General features: G+C 41.5%; 1 protein-coding gene across 2 annotated transcripts in view; it reads left to right on the top strand.

Annotated features, from left to right (window-relative positions):
- The window catches only part of UTP18 (UTP18 small subunit processome component), a 41702-nt gene extending 30139 nt beyond the window's left edge, over positions 1–11563 (top strand). The window contains exons 11-14 of one of the 2 annotated variants that reach the window (XM_045488359.1): positions 3547–3721; positions 8870–9012; positions 10603–10641; positions 11414–11563. In XM_045488359.1, coding sequence (XP_045344315.1) covers positions 3547–3721; positions 8870–9012; positions 10603–10627 — 343 coding nt within the window. In that variant the 3' untranslated portion in view covers positions 10628–10641; positions 11414–11563. The remainder of the gene's footprint in view (positions 1–3546; positions 3722–8869; positions 9013–10602; positions 10642–11413) is intronic. The other variant, XM_045488360.1, reaches the window with a different exon arrangement.
- Positions 11564–12004: the final 441 nt, after the last annotated feature.

Below are 12004 nucleotides of genomic sequence, written 5' to 3'. Positions count from 1 at the left end.
GGGAGAGGTGCATTCATGTCTACAGGCAGGTAGAAGTGTGGTGTGGCATAAAGATGCTGATTTGGACGTGATAGGAGATGGGTGGCCCGTGGCCATAAATAAGGTGAGTGAGACATTAGAGGCAGGTGGCAAAGAGAACTTTGGGGTAAGAGTCCATGGAGAAAGGGTAACTGAGAATGAGACTAAAATCGGTAGAGTTCAGTCTTAGAGAATTCAACAGAGGAAAGCATTTGAGTTCTGTGTTCAACCTGTTTGCTTTAAGTTCTGTAGGACATCCTTGGCTAAGGTGTCCCCCTAGTTGTGACCATTAAACTGTCTCCAGACATTGCCAGATGTCCCCCCAGGGGCAGAACTGTTCCTGGTTGATAACTACTGTTCTACCTTACGATATCCTCTTGCTCATAATATTAATTTATTTGTGGCCCCTGTGTGCCCTTTCTATATGTCTTTTTTTTCTTTAATGTTTATTTAGTTTTAAGAGAGAGAGAGAGAGCAGGGGAGAAGCAGAGAGAGAGGGGTGGGGGGGGGGACAGAGGATCCGAAGTGGGCTCTGTGCTGACGGCAGAGAACCTGACGTGGGGCTCGAACTCATGAACCTTGAGACCATGACCTGAGCCGAAGTCAGACGCTTAACCGACTGAGCCACCCAGGCGCCTCTCTGTGTCTTTTAGCTTTGACACCAACTACCACTACCACCACCACCATCCCAGTCCTAATTCATAAGACAAACATTGATTTGGCTAATTGCCACCATTCCTGTTTGTGGAGATTTTTGTGGGCCAGGACTCTGTGGTTGCTGATCTGCTAATGGGTTTACTGTCCCTGATTCAGGAACTTGCTTTTGCCATGGTTGTGTGTGACTTGCCAGTCAGCTGTGGTTGTGGGTGGAAGGATAATTATCAGGTCTGTTTCTTTAGTTATGAGTTCGGGGGTAAGCTAGTAAGCATGCTTATTTCTCTGTTTGTTCCTGTTCTCCTCCTTATCTGTGATACCTTGTTCTGTTCTGTTCTGTTTTGTTTTTTCACTTCATGTCTGCCTTCCCCAGCCTAAGTCTTTTGTCTTCCACAAAACTTCATTTGGCTGCAGCTTCACCTCATGCTGATTTTTCCTTTCTTCGAGGTTCTGGGTTGCATGTAGAGCTTAGTGTGCCGTGTTATATCCTCTTGTATTTCTGGCTATTTTATGCACATATATTTTTTTCTGGGATAAATTCCTTTTGATATTCTGTATTCCTGTATTGCATACTGTTGGACACACAGTTCTCATTCAGTAAATACCACCCACTCTCAGTGGCATATTAGAAATAGTTATGGTCTTTGAGCAGAAATACCACTATAAGTAAGTTTCCATACATCAAAATGGTTAACGTGTGCCAGTTTTGTTCCATCAATTTAAGCAGTAGTCAAATAAGAATGAATAGGCATTGTATAAGGAGCCTCTGATGTTCATGATGGTAAGATTTGATCTAAAGTTGATATTTAGAAGAGAGCCGTATAGATTATAACTTTTTGTCCTTAATTAAGGTGGATTTAGCTGTAAATTAGTTTTCAGCAAGATAAGAGATTTGGTGTAAAATAAGTACAGTGTAGACATTTTGATCCCAGTCAGAAATACAAATAAGGAGAAGAGGAAATTTGTCTTAGTTTGGGTTGCCATTGTAAAGACCCCCATAGACTAGGTAGCAGAAATTTATTTCTTCTATTCCTGGGGACGGGGAGTCTAAGGTCAGGGTACCACTGTCACTGGGTTCTGGTGAAGACCCTGTCCCAGTTTGCAGATTGTTGACTTCTTGTGTCCTCGCATGGAAAGAGGGAGAGAGCCTCTGGGGTCTCTTTTAGGAGGGCCCTGATCCCATTCATGAGGGCTTCACCGACATGCCCTAATTGCCTCCCTCAGGCCCCACCTCCTAATAAAATAAGGTTTCATCATAGGAATTTTGGTGGGGCACAAATATTCAGTCCATAACAAAATTAAATCAAGGATGTACGTGGTGTCTCTTGAGTGGTTAGTATGGACTACACGTGGTTAGCTCTACCGAAAGCGTTCTTAGGATCGAGTGAGAAAATGTGTATGTAAGGAATTTGAAGACTCGAAAGCACTACCATACTGTTTGTGTGGTTGGCTGTCGTTTCAGGCTACAGAACGTGTGTGAACTGAATTGGTCTTGTTCATGCATCGTATCTGGTTCAGTGTAGGCAGTCGGTGCACGTCTGGTAGGAATGAGAACACACTTCGTGGAATGCGTGTGTGTCACTCTTGTGACTTAATGTGTCACTCTTGTGACTTAATGCATCTTTCGAGTTTGTGTTGCATTTGCTGATAAAGTTTGAATTAAGTATCTACGTATTGCAAGTCCTTTATCCTTGTTCCTTATAAGTGGTGCCCATAGCAGGAGGTAGTCTGAACACTGAGGTCAAAACTTTTCCTGAAAGTTCTTGTCTCGGAGTGCCTCGGTGGCTCAGTTGGTCAAGTGTCCAGCTCTTGATTTCGGCTCAGGTCATGATGTTAAGTTCGTGAGTTTGAGCCCTGAGTCAGGCTCTGCGCTGACAGTACGGAGCATGCTTGGGATTCTCTCTCCCCCTCTCTCTGCCCCTGCCCGGCTCTTTTTCTCTCTCACACTTGCTCTCTCAAAGCAAATAAATAAACTTTTTAAAAAAAATGTTAAAAAAAAAAGTTCTTGTCTGTGAAATGATTCTGTTAATGGTTAGGTTGTCAGGATTTACTTTTTTTATAAATTTTTTTTTAACATTTATTTTTGAGAGACAGAGGCAGAGCATGAGCAGGGGAGGGAGAGAGAGAGAGAGAGATACAGATTCTGAAGCAGGCTCCAGGCTCTGAGCTGTTTGTTAGCACAGAGCCCGACACGAGGCTCAAATTCACAAACTGCAAGACCATGACCTGAGCCGAAGTCGGACACTCAACCGACTGAGCCACCCAGGCACCCCGTCAGGATTTACTTTTTATGAGTATTGGGTGTAATTTGTTGCTGGTAAATATTTCTGTAAACTCAGAGTGCACATATTCCCGGGAGAGTAGAACGAAGAGACCTGCTGTTACAGCTGCTACTAGGCCGTTTGACGGTTCCCACAAATATGATAGAAAGAAAAAGAAGAGGTCCTCTAAATAGGGAAGGACAGCTCTCAGGCACACTTTCGCATGTTAGGTTGGCCATACACACTGTGGGAGTGGCAGGCTTGGTCTCTCTTGTTCACCTCTGCACTTAAGTCTGGTGCCTGGCCTAAAGGTGACATTCAGTGAGTGTTTATTGAAGGAATGAATAATGGAGAGTCTGTGCTTTCTTGGGTTTTCTAGCTCGTAGTTGAAAAGCTGTCAGACTTAACAAGAGTTTAGGAAGACTGCAGTAGAACCGGTAGAATGTGTCTAGTTTTTGCCTGGGATGTACTCTTCAGCCCTGGTCCCTTTGTAACACAAGATCATACGATTCCTGCAAAAACCAGTTTGTGCGGTTCAATCTGTATTGATTTAGGTTGTGAAAGTCCTTCTGCTTGTTTTTTTAATCTGTCGTATTCCCTTTTCTCTTTGCAGTTCTAATTGTGGAGTGGTAAACATATACAATCAAGATTCTTGTCTCCAAGAAACAAACCCAAAGCCGATAAAAGCTATAATGAACTTGGTTACAGGCGTTACTTCTCTGACCTTCAATCCTACTACAGAAATCTTGGCAGTTGCTTCAGAAGAAATGAAAGAAGCAGTCAGATTGGTAATATGTCTTTACCTTTAAAAACATTATTGATAATCTTAAAATGTAAGTTGAAGGAATGGAAGGATGGGAGGAAAGGGGAGTGTTGGGTTATTTTAAAAAGAGTAGCTTCTTTTGATGTAGACATTACTAGTATTGTGGCTTTTGGGTGTGGTTGTAGAAATGATGCACAGTAGCCACCAAATTTGTACTAAGGAACGTATTTAAGGCAAATTCTTCATGTTTCTACAGTTTTCTTTCCTTATCTCTGCTTTTTAAAGCGTGATTTTCTTAGATTTTGGAAATAAACTGAGCTTGAAAATAAATTATATAAAAAGATTGCAATTTAAAGGGCTCAGTACTACTTGTGAATATGCCTCTGTGCCAGGAGTCCCCAGGACCTTCTCCAGGTTTGGTGATTTACTAGGACTCCCAGAACTCCGTATATGGTCTTATTCACAGTGAAGAGTTATTACGGGGAAAGGATACACAGCGAAACCAGCCAAGGGAAGGGTGCGTGGGGCAGTCTGGAGGAAGCCAGGCACAGACTTCCAAGAGTCCTCTCTTAGTGGAGTCACACATGACATGTTTAATTCCTCTGACAAGTTGTGACCACATGTGTTTGGTGTTTTCTTCCAGGAAGTCCCTCATTAGGGACTTCGTGCCCAAGGTTTTTATTGCTGGTTGATCACGTAGCTACACTCTGCCTAGCATGTACCCAGATTCTAGGCTCCCAGAAGGAAAGACAGGTGTTGAGCAGAAACCGCATTATACAAATGCTTGAGGCTTGGTGAGCCATCCTTATCATTTAGGGAAAATGTCGCATCAGTGTAGGGAAACTGTTTACCATTCAAGTTCCCAGACATGATCTAAGAGCCGTCCGTGTGAGCATGCCTTCCTGAGGATAGCAGCCTCGGGTCTGTGTTAACTCTTTTCTGCCCCACCTCACAGCCCATTTTAAATGTCATCAAGTCTCTGTGAAGTTTCCTACTCTTCAGGCAGAACCAGTTTCTTTATTCATTTCACAGTTATTTGCTCTAGGTCCCAGGTAGACAGATGGCACAGAGCTTTGAATGGCAGCACTGGCTTGTGTTGTTACGTGTATGCTATCGCATTATAAGCACTTTACAGAAACTATTATTTTTACCTTGTTGACTTAGCAAAGCTTCGACCAAGTGTAATAGCGTATAGTTTCCAAAGATTTATAAAGACTTCTCAAAAAAATGTTGAGCCAAATAACAGTCCTCAGAGGATTAACTCCCCCAAAGTCAGCAGCTAGTAAAGGGCAGAACTGTGCTTCTGGATTCTCCGTTCTTCGTAGAACTTTCATGGTTTTCCATCTGAAATCCTCTGACCCCTAGAATGTGTGCAGAACTTGAGATGGCAAGTGGGGCAAGGAGGAGGCCAAGCTCTGCCTGTATCACATAGAGCAGCTCTGCTCTGATCTGTGCTATATATTGGCATTCTGCATAAGATTTTCTTGGAAGGAAGAAAGAATTCTGTTGGAAAAGAGTGAAAAAATACAGCACCGTGTTTTATTGCCTCTGTGTCGAATGAATTGTTTGATAAATGAGAAGGTTCTAATTCAAGTCAGCTTTAAAATCCCCACTCCTCTAATGGGAGTGGTGGACTAGCACACATTAACCTTTTATCATTTTAATGGTAGTAAATTGTTTTTAGAAAACCACGGGATCTATCTCCTGTTGACATAATATATTCTGCAAGACGCTTAGTAGTTAGTTCTGCCTAGTTTGCTTTAGTGATCATGGCAACATTTATGGTTCTTTACTGTGGCAAAATCACACAAGGAATTCATTAGTAACAGCCAAATCCCATTTTTTAAATGGTAGTGAACCATAATATCTAATGGAAAGTAGCCAGGCATAGCAGCTTCAGAATGCCTCGGTGAAACAGCGTTAGTATCATTAAATGCAGTCTCTTATAATGTTCCAAACAGTTCTGTTATCCCAGCACAAAGCAGTGAATATAAATCTAAGCCATTGCACCAGTAAGAGACACAGAAGTTAAATTGTTATTGCATCTACAATCTTTGATGTAGTAGAAAGTTGTGGAACTGGTTATCCATTAAATTAAGGATGAGTGAGCTCTTCACTTGTTGAATTTTGGCCCTTAAATGTGATGACAGAAATGGTGTTGGAGATAAAGGGAACTTTCTGAGGTAAAGAGGTTGGGTTTTTATGGGCTTTTTCTTCATTAACCGTTCACCTATAGTTTTGGATACAAGGGCCGTAAAGAGAGGTTAGAACATAGCTGACATCTAAGCATGTGGGTGGGAGCCATTGGTCTGAGAAGAAAGTGCTAATGCAGTGAGAGAGTCCACTGGGGGACCTCACAGATACATACATGTGAGTCTCTTAGGAGACTGTTGTAAACGTGGTTTTGCTCCTGAGAATCAAGTCAATACAGGAGATGAAATATAAAAATACATTGTTGATAGGTTGGTGTTTGTTCTCCATTGGAAAAACACACGGTCCTCTTGTGTGAAGTCATGGCCACTGTATAAGGTTGTGTAGGCTTTTTGTTGCCTGAGGGCACCGCATCTAAGGCGACACCGTTTACATCTTAAACTTTATTAAGAGTGTGTGTTTACCATAGTATTTCTGGCACTCTCTTCTCTTTATTTAGCTACAAAAATAAACAGCTCCCGTCTGGTGGAAATGAGCTTTAAAAAATTGATATGTGTCTTGTGCCCCAATTTTTGACCCACATTGAGCTCCCTATTTGTAATAACCAGTTGACTTAAGTATGAAGTTACATTGAATCCAAATTAGGAGACTGTTTTTTCCAATTTAGGTTAGAAAATAAAAAGCATGATTTAATATAATTATCTTTAAGAAGTCATTCAAATACAATGGAATACTACCTGGCAATGAGAAGGAATGAAATCATGCCATTTGCAGCAACGTGGTTGGAAGTGGAGGGTATTCTGCTGAGTGAAATAAGTCAGTCAGAGAAAAACAGATATCCTGTGTTTTCACTCATATGTGGATCTTGAGAAACTTAACGGAAGATCATGGGGGAAGGGAAGGGGAAAAAATAGTTACAAACAGAGAGGGAGGGAGGCAAACCATAAGAGACTCTTAAATACAGAGAACAAACTGAGGGTTGATGGGGATGGGGGGAGAGCAGAAAGCGGGTGGTGGGCACTGAGGAGGGCACTTGTTGGGATGAGTGCTGGCTGTTGTATGTAAGCCAATTTGACAATGAATTATATTTAAAAAAAACTCATTGAAGTAGAAAGGTTGGTTCTGGTGTATTTTATTTTGGAAGAGTCACAAAAGACTTCAAAGTCCTGCCAGCAAAGTTAATGAGCAAGTGTCTGGAGCACGGTTTAAAAGTACCAGGTGATGGGGCGCCTGGGTGGCGCAGTCGGTTAAGCGTCCGACTTCAGCCAGGTCACGATCTTGCGGTCCGTGAGTTCGAGCCCCGCGTCGGGCTCTGGGCTGATGGCTCAGAGCCTGGAGCCTGTTTCCGATTCTGTGTCTCCCTCTCTCTCTGCCCCTCCCCCGTTCATGCTCTGTTTCTCTCTGTCCCAAAAATAAATAAAACGTTGAAAAAGAAAAAAAATAAAAGTACCAGGTGACACATAGGATGGAGACCAAAGTTAGGTATAGGACAGTTCTGTTCTTGGCGCTCGTAGGAAGTAGTTACTTCCTGATTTGCTCCTGTGATGCCTTGGATCACCTGATCAAAGTTGGTGCGTGCCTAGAGGATGCAAACTTACAGTGGCCTAAGCAAAATGCAGTTGAGAAGCCAGACCACTTATCAAAAATGCATGTAATTTCCACATTTCCAAACTAAGAGTGAAAAGATTTTGCAATGTTCATATTGTAGCTCCTCTCCTAAAATAACTAGTCTGCTTTAAGTTGTTGTTGTTCTTGTTAAATATATTTTTCAAGGAACCTATATAAAGAGTGGTGTTTAAGAAGTTTACAAGTTCGGATCAAGTCTGCCAGCTTCTTAGCTTTAATGGGTCAAGACCACTTCTCATTAGCACTAATGCCTGTGCATTGATGCTGTGCTGTGCAGGCAGAACCTGGTTCCTGGGAAAGTTGAGAATAATTGAAATTGCTTGGAGATCTGCAGTAAGCTTTACTTTCTTGACAAAATGGTCAATAGGTATATACCAGAAGGAATAGGGCCTAATAAGTGACTCCCTGAAACCTGTTCCACAGACAGATGTGTATATCACTGGGTTTTACCTGGGGCTTGTCTACAAAATCACCTTGTTTGGACGGTTTAAAGCCTCATTTAAAAGTGTGGAGGATGACAGACTGCCAAAGGGAAATAGCTGAGTGAGGGCTCTCCACACATACTGGGACACTAAGGTCCTCTATTTGTTGGAAGAGCTGGAGAAGCTTTGAAAGTGAGAGTTGTTAAAATCCTAGTGTACTTCGGGTAACTGCTTCCATGCTGGGGTTTTATTCACCCACAAATCGAGTGAGGACTGGTTGCATCGATCTTGGACTTGGCTCATTTTCCCCAACAGTGGAGTCTCTTGGAGAAAGAGACAGTGCCCCTCCTCATGTTTAGGCCTGGTGGTGAGCGTTTCATCTCTCTTTAAATCAGAACACAGTTTCACTTGACAAACCAGGTTTCCATGATTTTGTCTTCCTTGAGAGGAGATTGGAAAAGACAGAGAATATATCATAAAGCAGAAAAGTAAAGTATGGAAAGGAGATTATATGATACTGGAAGAGTTCGTATGACTTTGCTGGGCTTCAGTTATATAAAATCAGACTCTCTGTAACATTTTAAGTTATCTGTTCCCTGTGACCAAATTTGAGTATTGTTTACTGTGGTCATTAAGTTAGAACATTATTGAGTACTGCTATTGACTTTTTACTTTAGTGTATTCATTTATTTAGTCAGCAAACATTGGAATCTGGCAGGCGCCATGCTAGATGGTGCATTAGAAGCATCAAAGAAATGCTTTCTTCTCTTCCCTCCCTTCCCTCTAGGTTAATAGCACATTGAAAACCAAATTTTAATTTCAGGACACTCTGCTCCATTACGAGAGTTGTACATCATGTGTATTACAATCAAAATGAACTTTTTGTTCCAGCAAACAGGTAGAATGAAGACTAAAATTTAAGAAAGAAGAGTTTGTAGTTGTTGTGATTTAAAGCTTCATATTATTTCCTACAGGTGCACCTTCCTTCCTGTACGGTATTTTCAAACTTCCCAGTCATTAAAAAGAAGACAGTCTCTCTTGTTCATACCATGGATTTTTCTCCCAGAAGTGGGTACTTTGCCTTGGGGAACGAAAAAGGCAAAGCCCTGATATATAGGTGGGTGTTATTTATGTTTAAACGTCAGAAATACCCATAATGTTCTTTTGAAAGTATGAAGAGATGCTCTTGTTACATTCCCAGTTCTACACTTAACATGCAGTGTCTTAATCAACTTCAATGATAAATTATTAATTGTAGAGTGTTTAGCCTGACTGTCCTCTTCATTATCTAACAAAATGCATTTCTCTACCATAAAATGTGACTAGAAGAAAAGTTCACCTGAGGATTTATTTATTAATTAAAAATAACTTTATTTATTTATTTGGGAGTAGTCAAGGAAGAGTAGCCACTTTAGTTTTTAATTTTTTTTTTAAGCGTATTTATTTTGAGAGAGAGCACAAGCAGGGGATGGGCACAGAGGATCCCAAGCAGACTCCACACTGTCAGCACAGAGCCTGATGAGACTCAAACTCCCCAGCCGTGAGATTACGGCCTGAGCCAAAATCAAAAGTTAGTTGCTTAACCGATTGAGCCACCCAGGCACCCCCAGCATAGCCACTTTAATAATATTGCGGCTTTCTTGGTGCCTTATGTCTAGATGGACCTTTGTTGATTTGCTAAGTCACTACCTACTTCACTTGATACAAGTGATTTTTTTTTTTTTTTTTTTTTTTGGAAAAGGTGCTGCTTTCTCTGTAGCTGTGAGCTGTAAATAAGAATGTCAGCCACAGAGATGGCTAAAAGTTACATTCTGTCCAGGTTCTTTTCTGCACTCAACACACTTGGTTATAAGGTGGGAACAAATAAAATCTAACTGCACAGTTGCTAGAGATGCAGGTGACAAGGTGGCTCTTCTGGGGTTGCTGACAAGCTGGAAGCTAGTGCCTTCCGTCACAGCCCCCTGTCCCTTCTCCCTTGTGTTGGTGGCGAATGTGTGTATAGGACCCTGTGTTTATGTTTGTATGCTTTAGGGAAGGCCTGCTTTCACAGACCTGGAATCTGGTTTGAAGAAGAAGAGAAATGTAAATCAGTTTTAAGGAGATAGTTGTGAAGAGAGGTTATGGCAAAGAGTAATGGGGTCTCAAGTTCTGTTCAGAAAGGAAGATGGTTACACATTCCATCATTCCACCATTGGAATGGTTGGTACATTCCATCATTCTCACTTGCTTGCAGTCGTTTTTGGGGTGATTGTTTCAGTTTGGGTTTTCAAGAATGCAGATTCCTACTGCATTTACAAATTCTCTCCCAAAACTGTGGTTTATCTAATTGAATTTTCTTTTCTGAAGTTTAAGCACCGGAGGCCATTCACATTTTATCCAGAGCATTGCTGAGTGGGGAGACTGTTTCTAGCAAGTGTGTGGGACTGACAACCTTTGTGTTGGGTGTGGCTGGTCAGGTATTTCAAAGACTCCAATTCGATGCTTTGGAGCAAGCTTGATGCTTTTAGTAAAACCTGAGGTAGTAGCCTTAGGATCCTTCAGAATGTCACATTGAGGAGTCTTAACCTAGCTGCCTGTTGAGAATGATTATGAATACATTTTTTACCCCCCAAAAATGCTTCTTCAGTGCCATTCTGTGATCTGATTGACCATACTGTGGGTAATCACAAAGTTGTTTGTTTAGATGATTTGTCTTTTACTTTTTCAGGTTGCACCATTACTCAGACTTCTAAAGAGATTATATGAAGTAAGAAAATCCTTTTTTATTGATTCTTCAGGTTTTAAGGTTACACCCGTTGCTGTCAGTTGGCAGAGGGACCACATGAGCTGACCTTTGTTTCCTTGCCCCAGGGTTGCTGTATCTTTAGGTAGGGGAGTGGGATAGAAGTAGATCAGGAGCAGCGCAGTTGGACCTGAATCTTCCCTGGGAATTTTTATCCCAAATCACAACAGTCTGGTTCTCTCTTTCTGGGGTCAGATCTCTAATATACTGTTCAGTAGTGGTCATCAAAATTGTTATTACTGAACATTTAATCCACAAAGGCTAGACGTAATAGTGAGAGATGACGATCTTCACATATAATTCTAGCTTCCATGAGCTCACACCCTCTTATTTTGTATGTGTTTCTTGAGAAATTAAAAGGGGCGTGCCCTGTGGCTAGTTGGTGGAAGCTTGTCACAGAGCTAGTTAGTGGCTGGTCATTAGTTTTGCTGCCTGGTATTTAAAACAGTAAGACGTGCTTCCCTTTCCATGGCTTGATCTTTGATGTGGAAATATAGTAGTTCTGAGGTTGAGCTTTGCAGTTGGCCTGTTCCTCACAATGGACTAAGTTGGTCTTCTCTGAGATTCTTCCATGTTGAGGAGACTGTGGTAGTGCATATCGCTTTAATGTTGAGCAAAACATCAGCCAAGAGGGGAAAGCAGTCTAGGTTTCCTGCCTGCCCAAACTGTATAGCCAGCACGTTTGTTGATGACCAGCAGCTATAAATCAAATGTATAATTTCTTCTGTTTTCTCAGATCCAGTTGAGCCGGAAGAGAAGCCGTCTTGATCTTTCCAGAAACTTTCTGAATGTGTGATAATATATGGCTAATGATTTACTGAGCCAGCTGTATTATTTAAGTTAACAGAAACGTCTTAATAAACACATAGCAACTTTTGTTTGAAAACAAGTGTAAGTTGTTCTTCCCTTCCTACCTACACACAAGCACACTGACTTGGATGCATTTCTTTTTAGACCACGCAGAGATTGGAAACACCTGTCTGCAGCCAGAAATAACACAGACAGATACTCTATTTCACAGTTTACCGTACTTAAGATTTCCCCCTTTCCCAGCATAGAGCTCTCCATGCTAAGTGAGGTTCTGATGAGTGATGGAGGTCAGTTGGCTTGAGATGAGAGGAGTGAGGGCTCATGGGATTAATTTTGAACTTGCAAGTTTTCTTGGAAAGGTGATAATGGAAATGAGATTTTCCTGGGCTTGGTACTTCAAGTGGTTTTCATTGTTATTTGCGGGAGAGGGTCACATAAGAGCCTGGTACTTGTGTCCTACTAATTAGCCACTCCATTCCCTGGAAGTATTTTTTGTCTGTTCAAAAACATTTTTTGG

This window comes from Leopardus geoffroyi, chromosome E1, assembly GCF_018350155.1.
Source record: "Leopardus geoffroyi isolate Oge1 chromosome E1, O.geoffroyi_Oge1_pat1.0, whole genome shotgun sequence".
NCBI classification, from domain to species: domain Eukaryota; kingdom Metazoa; phylum Chordata; class Mammalia; order Carnivora; family Felidae; genus Leopardus; species Leopardus geoffroyi.
The sequence above is the reverse complement of the archived record's forward strand: the minus strand, read 5'-3'. Positions and strand labels throughout refer to the sequence as shown.